Source organism: Apis dorsata, unplaced genomic scaffold (assembly GCF_000469605.1).
Source record: "Apis dorsata unplaced genomic scaffold, Apis dorsata 1.3 scaffold_303, whole genome shotgun sequence".
NCBI lineage: Eukaryota > Metazoa > Arthropoda > Insecta > Hymenoptera > Apidae > Apis > Apis dorsata.
This window is the reverse complement of record NW_006263576.1, coordinates 699,184-707,529: the sequence shown is the minus strand read 5'-3', so window position 1 is coordinate 707,529 and position 8,346 is coordinate 699,184. Positions and strand designations below refer to the sequence as shown.

Below are 8,346 nucleotides of genomic sequence, written 5' to 3'. Positions count from 1 at the left end.
TTGAAAGCAAACTATTTTCGTAAATTTTATAATTTAATAGTATTACAATTAAATAAAATATTTTTTTATAATCCTATCTATATATATCCTATCTATATATAATAAATACATATAATACGCAAAGAATTTTAAATTTTCAAATTAATTCGTATGTTTGAATTAATTTCTACTTTCATAAAAAATAATATGAAATGATATTTATAAGAAATTAATAAATAATAATATAAATTTTTTCAAAAATATATCTAAATACAATCTGATATATTTAATACAATATATTTAATACAAATAATAATGTAATATTTATGTAATATTTAAAGTAAAAAGTTCAAAAAAGCTATTATTTAAATTTTTATTAGTCTTTAACTATGTAATATTAATATACTTAAAATACTAAATAGAAAAAAAAAATTGTTCATTAAAAAGATTAATTTCTCACAATAATCGATACAAATAAATCCATCAACAATTTCAGTGAAATATCATAAAATGTAATAGGAATATTTATGATGATAGTAAAAGATTAATATACATACAAAGAATTGATACAAATGTATTTAAGTAGTTATTCCCCTTATTCCATGGATATGTTTAAAAACGAATACATACCTATAGTATATATCGTTTGGCCTTTCCAACGTTTATCCGAGATGACGGCAATGAAAAGCTCTCAAGTGAACGAGCGAGCGTGCACCGTTCGAATTTCACGCAGTAAGTGAGTTGATTGGTCGAAGCTCATAGCAACTTCCAATCATGATGCCGCGTAGTCGTGACGTCAAGCACAGTATATAATAACGTCGCGCGCCATCGTTCTGGTCAGATCTCGGTTGGCTTTGAAATGAGCGAAACGAGGTAATTTTCGGAGAGTTCTGGCAGCTCGCGTGCCCTTTGGCTGTGAGAGAAGCCGGGTGGTGGTTTTTCTTCAGTTCAAAAGTAAAAAATAAATTATTGTACAGTCGTTGTTCAATCTAACGCTGTATTTCAACATCAAGAATTTTTCAAACTAGTCATCGAATGTATCGTCGTTTGTTGAGTGAATGTACGAGAACGAACAGCTGAACGCAAATTATAGTGTTTCATCGATAGTATGAGTTAAAAGGTGGGCTAAAATAAGTTGCGTAAAGCTTTGAATAAATTTTTATATTAAATTGAAGAATTAAAAGGACATTTTATAAATCAAGAATACATTTTCGTATTATAATTTTATTTGTAAATACAAAAGCTTTGTAAAATTATGCTAAAATAGAACTTGAAGAAGAAAGAGAAAAGAGAGAGTGAAAGAAGAAACCGATATATAATATACAGAAGAAAGAGAGAGAAAAATAGACTGATAAGAAGTATATTGCTCGAAAAGTTGTTGTATTTATTTTACGTAAAAACAAACATATTTTCTGGTCGTTTGACTTACGTATTTTCCTTCGGGAACAATAAAAATTCTCGATCTATTCGAGAGTTGTGACATAAACAACTTAAAAATTTGTTCACGAATTAACACGAAGCTCTTGAAGCTGTACCTGAAAGAAAAAAGAAAAATGGTTGGAAGCAATGGGACTATGATCGCAATTCGGCTTGTCCGTAGTAAGTTGCGGAAACGAGAAGATCATTCGAATGCGGTACATCCGGAAGCAGCCGTAGTTCAAACGGCAACATCGCCGGTTTCGACGATCATCGCTCCGTCTTATCCTGGCGAAGGTTGTTGCACGCAAACGTCAGTGACTACCACATCGACGGATCTGGGAAATAGCACAGCTGTTGAACAGGATAATGTCTATACCACCGCCAATCCGACAGATCAATTCGTCTGGCAGTTTCCGCCTCCTTATCCACCGCCTCACACACCGACACAGTATACGTTGTACAACGACCAGGTTGGTATATAAACCAGGTTTTTTTTTTATTTCATTTCATTTTTTTTTTCTTTCTTTCTTTCTTTTGAACTTATAATCTCGAAGAAAAACGAGGACTATACGTTTTTCCCTTCTGACTTCCTTCATATTCCTGTATGTATGTATATTAGCTGTACTAACCAGTAAAGCCAGTATTACCAGATTTTACTGGTTTATTCCCTACTTGCCAGGACTATTCGGTTATTTTAACAGCTATCAATAATATTTAACATAATAAAAGATTTTTTGTAAAATTAATTTTAATTTATTTTAAAAAATAAATTTGTTTAAATTTTAAATTTTATTAAAATTAACGAAATATTATGTAATACAATATCATTAAATAAAATAATAAGGAATGAAGTTATTGCTAATTTTGCAATTTTATTGATTTCAAAAGATATAAAAGATAATTTGAATAATGAATGATAAAACTACTGTATCATATTTTTTTCTATACTTTTTATTTCTGAATTAACCAATTTTATGTATTACAATTTTTTTTTGTTCATGATATTTAAAATATATTATATTTTATATTATATTTATATTAAAATTTCAATTAGTAAAAAGTAATATATTTTTAGTTAAAAGTTAAATTGAATTAAAGAACAAAGGATTTGAAACAAATAAAAAAATTGTAATAATTTTTAACATTTACTAAATTAAAAATTAAAAAATATTAAATTTCTATCACAATATTTATTGCTTAAGTATCAATCTTTCTATATTTGTATATTATTTTAATATTTTGAAAAAGTATATAGGTTATATACAAATGTATGTCATTACTTTTATATATTTTACATATAATTATTTATAATTTGTAACATGTAAAATAACTTTTTACGAACTATATTTTATTTTTACATATATTAATAATGTTTCAGTATGCAGCTTTTAGTGTTTGCTAATATTTAGATTCATAAAATGATGAAAGCTTGTGCAATATGTTATTTATAGATGTAGATATGATAGATAGTTTATATATAATATATTATATCAAAAAAGACATATCTGGTAACACTCCAGGATATACTTGGTAATGGTAAGGCCTTTGAAAATTGTAGTTATTAATAATAGTTGATGGCGCTATCGATTGTCCAAGGACGAGGCATACGAGTAGACGGCCTGGCAAACGAGTTGTAAGGTCGAGGCTCAGTCCGAGGCTCGTCGCCAGAAAAATCCCAAACAATCGGCAACGTTGCCACTTTTATTCTGCTTTGTTGCCGTTATGACACGTATGTTTCAGTTTCATGCTCCACTTACCGGTAAATCTCTACTGCTTTCCAGTATCTTTAATAATTTTTAAATTATTTTTATTATTATATACTATTACATATCTCATTAAAAAATCAATAAATGTTATATCTTTATTATATATTTAATTTCAAATTATATTCCAATATTAATTTTGCAATCAAAATTTATAGTTTATATGACATACATAATATTTTCTGAATTAGAAACTTTATAGTCAGATTAATCTAGCTGTTCATTATCTAAATGATACAAGTTTTCATAATTATGATGTAAGATATACTTGTATGACATAGACATCATACTTATATTCGATTAAAGTAAGCTTATCGAAAGTAAGATAAAATCGAGATTTTCCAAGTTTTATTTGCTACGTCATATAATTATAATTCTGCAAAACAGATAATCATTCGATCGATTTTTATTTGTTTACAGATTATTGAAATTGTCAATATGTAGTTCAAATAAAAATCATACTAATAATAATATTTTTGAATGTTTGATGATTTATAATTTTTATTATGATTGTTAAAGTTTACATAATGACTTAGCTCATATAATTCGCATATTTAAAGTCATTTCTTGTCTTATGTCATACCTATTAATCATAACAAAGTATTAATCAGTTAATATAATTTACATTAGTTATTTCAAAGTTACAGTTATTTCAATCAATTTCAAAATCAGTATAGCTATGAGTCTTATACAGTTATGAAAAATTACTGTATAAGAAAAAGCACTACAACATTTAAATTGAATTAATATAATTGTAATGTCATTCAGAATCTTCAATTTCATATAATATATTTTCTTAGATTATCATAGAATACTTATTCATATCTTTTTAATTTTAATTCGATTATTTTAAAATTGACATTCATATATTAAGTATTATATTTTCTATAAAACATTTTTTTTTCTTTTTTGCGCATATTTTTTTCTATTAATATCTATTAAAATTATGTTATTCGATAATCAATAATTTCGTTGAAAAACATATAGAACATTACTCGTGGCTGAACATGTTGATTTTATCGTATTATTGGCACCTATTGATCATTTACGTATATATGTATATAGCGTCGCGACGTTCAATTTTCCATCTGGCAAACCGCGAAAGCCGCTATGTTTGGTGTTTTGAACGCATAGACGCACCTAAAAACCCGCTTTTACCCCTCGAGCTGGCTCTAAATTTAGCGTAGGTGGGCGGCCACAACTGTTTGCCAAGCAACAGGATTTCGGTACAGGGTGCAGCTGTCTCGTAGACGGCAAAATAATGCGTCTCTTCTTGACGATATTGGCAATATTCCTGCAACATTTTTTTATCATGCTTTGTTGAATCGTTCGACGATTGCCGATTTTTCTCTATGCTTTACGATTCATTTCTAAATGTCGACTGATGAGAATTTCAGTTTCTTCTGTCCACATATGTGGTCATCTACCTCTGTCAAACGGTTCCGTTTGCCTCTTCGCAATGTATATAGTTTCTCTGTCTCACTCTTCAGTTCTGGACTCTGCTAGTCGGTAGTTTCGTAATATCGCACCCGGATACACGACGTATCCTGCTTTTTCAGTTGAGTCGACGCGTTCTCGACTATTTCCATGGTTCATAGATCATTCTAATCGTATTGCAGCATATTATATATACATATATAAATTGCAATATATATATATGACTTTACTTAGTTACCTATGTTATTTAACTGCAATACTGTATATTTTAAGTAAGTTGTACAATTTGAAAATCAAAAATAATGAATTTCAATACAATTGAAAGATTGAAATAGATGATTCAGATGTTACTTATATCTGTAAATATTAATTTTGATATGTAATCTTAACAATATATTAATATTAATGAAATTTATCGTATATTAGACAAAAATATTAATTATTTGTTATGCATAATTGCTATTTATATTTGTAAATTACAAGATTTGATATGTTAAAAAATATAATTTTACACAATTTCACATAACAATTATTTTATATTTCAATATTTAATTATGATAATATCTAAGAACGAAAACATATATATAGAAGAAAATAACATTGAAATTCTATTGATATTCATATATCAAAAAAATAATATAATGCTTTAATAGCTCTATATTGTAAATTCATGATTTAAATTCTTTTTAAATTGAACATTAATCTTAAGTTTTTGAAAATGCTATTTACGTTCTTATTTATATTATGTAATATTAAAATATTAATAGGATTTCAGAATATTATTTGTTATTTAAATACTATAATAATGATATTAATTGATATCTATTGGCCTATTTTATAATCATGATCTAATCATAAATTGCCTGTGTATTAAAAAAAAATACTAATAGTATTCAATGATTAAATATATTAAAATTATTAAAATGTAAATTAATTTCTGGAACAATAAATTGCTGTATAATGAGATATATAAAATTATTTTAATAATTTAATAACAATTATATTAACAATTATATTAACATTAATATTATAATAATATTATAAATAATTGGAATATTTATTTAATTGTAACATGATTTAGCAAAATATTACTAAATGAAAAACATGAAACTTTATATAATTATTACATGTATAAAATATTTTTTTCATATAACATATATATATATATGTATATATATATATATATATATTATATTATATTATATAAAATTTATGAGTTATTTTGGAGTGCTTTATTGATTAGTACATGATTCAATTAAAAATAAAATAATAAAATTGAAAGAAACAAATTTAAATTCTATTTTCTTCTAATAATTTTAAAAAGATGTCTTTATAATCATTTTTTATTTTATTCATTATATTTTACAGGATACACTTGTACACGCTCTACCGTCGGATAGGCCTGGATTTGCAAAGGGCTTCCGTAAAAATATCGGAGGACGCTGGCGTCGCTTGGTAAAAAGGAAGCCGGAGTCGGAGACTTGTGCCATTCCTCCTGAATTAAAGGATCAACTGAAAACAATTTACGTCTATTGACGATCAGCGTTAATGCGCCGTTGTCTATATTTTTATAATTCTTCCTCGGTTATCGATGATTTCCTCTATGTAAGATAGTAATTATATCAAGAAAGATGTAAATGATACGAATGACAAAGAATAAAGAAAAAAATGCGTAATGGGATAGTTCATCGAAAAAAGACAAAGGGAAGATAATATCGAATATATTTGTTCGTATAAGCAAAAATAATAAAAAATATTAAATAGTTTATATTATAGTAATTTTTAATAGAAAATTTCAAAAGAAATTTAAAAAAAATGAAATTCAATATAATTCATACTTTTTGTGAAACATATCAACAAGTGCCTAAAGATGTCTGTTTGGTCAAGTTAAAGATATATATAAAAACAAAATTATGTTCTTTTGATGATGAATATTTTTGTGAAAATATAATATCGAAGTAATTATAATTTGAATCATAATTATATAAAATATAGCAATATTTATAAAGACATATATAAGGAAACAAAAAAAAAATTATTACTATAAATTTTATTACGATTTATTGTCAAATATTTTAACGTGTCTTGAGATATTATCAATAAGAAACAAAAAAAAATTTTTAAATAGCTGTCCCACGTAATATCTAATTGCTCGGCTATGCAAAAAATTAAAAGGTTTCGATACATTGGACAATGGCGTCAAGAACTTTATGAGACTGAAACGTAAAGAGTACGACAACACGAGTTACCTCGTAGCTTTTCTTGAATATGTTCTTTCATGAATAATATAAAAAAATAATTTCAAATCACTAGTATTAACATATACCTGAAATTTTATAATCTTCAGAATTGCCAAAATTTCTCTATCTACATTTTTTTTTTTTTTTTTTTTTTTTTTGGCATTTCTGTTGTATGTGTAAATAAATGTATAAAGCAGTAAAAATATGAACTACTTTTAATTCTTATAATGGCTGATTGTTCAAGTATTTTAAATTTTAAATTTTTCTTTATAAATATTATTTAAAAAACTTAATATATTGCATAAAGAAATGAAAAAATACCATTTAAAAGTTACATTTGAAATAATTATTTCTTAGATATATTATAGAATAATTATTTCTTAATTTTTCAAAATGAAAATGATTCGTATATACTTGTGACATAGGCCAATTTAAGATTCTTAATATTATTCAACAGCTCATATTGAGCTCATATACTAATATGGTATTTTAGTTGTATTGTTGTATCAAGCAATACTTTTTTTTGAAATATACTAAAATTTAATGGATAAAAAAAATTTGTATATAGTCATTCTTCAGATTTACGTATTAATTCCGGATATAAGTTAAAAAAGATGTAAATCGAGGAATGACTGTATGACATTGTGCCACGTTTTATATTAGTGAAACTGTTTGATTCTGTGCTAAATGTATTCTTTTTGCACTTGCAATTTTATGCGTGCGTCAAAATTAATAATTTATATTTAGATGCAAATAGAAATAATATATATACATATTTAAAAGAAAAAAAAAAAGCATTAATTGTATCAACGTTTCTTTGATAGCTCGATTTTTTAATTCCTTATTGTAACTTTTTAGAATGTAAATATATTATTGCATTATTTGTTTATTATGAATGTGATGGCATAATGTTTAAATGTGAAACGAATAGATAGTTTAAGGATCAATAACGTGCCTACGATTTTTATAAAAATGAAATACTGATGCAATTGCATCCATCACCTAGTCACTTGATAATAATTGTTCAAAACTTGTATTTTAAACTTTTTGCCGCAGCTTGGATCTTTCCTCGTGAATATCTGTCTGAATACAACAATATCAAATAAAGTATTCAAAAAGATATATATTATGTATTTATTCTATATAATTCCTTAAAATTTTTTGTTCCTATTTTTTTTTATATTTAATAAATTGAAATTTTTAATTAAAAAATCATTATATACTTTATTAATTATAAAAGTATAATTAAAAAAATTAATAAGAAATATTAAAATTAAAAATAATTTAAGTTATTTAAATATTGATGTGTTTCAAATATCATATGAAAATATATATAAATGTATAATAAAATACATTTTATATGTATTATACTTTATATTATTTCAATACTTAAATTTTTATTTTTTATCATCTTAACATTAATCTTCTAATAATTAATATATTTCAAAACTATAAATATACTTGTATTACTTCGAAGCAATTAATTCCATTATCTTGAAATATATATA

At 25.0% G+C, this 8,346-nt stretch overlaps 1 protein-coding gene across 1 annotated transcript in view; it reads left to right on the top strand.

The window, feature by feature from the left end:
* LOC102676561 overlaps nucleotides 1–6,302 on the top strand; it is a 29,378-nt gene extending 23,076 nt beyond the window's left edge. The window contains exons 3-4 of the mRNA XM_006617366.2: nucleotides 1,580–1,868; nucleotides 5,967–6,302. Of these exons, the coding sequence (XP_006617429.1) occupies nucleotides 1,580–1,868; nucleotides 5,967–6,134 (457 nt within the window). The 3' untranslated portion in view covers nucleotides 6,135–6,302. The remainder of the gene's footprint in view (nucleotides 1–1,579; nucleotides 1,869–5,966) is intronic.
* Nucleotides 6,303–8,346: the final 2,044 nt, after the last annotated feature.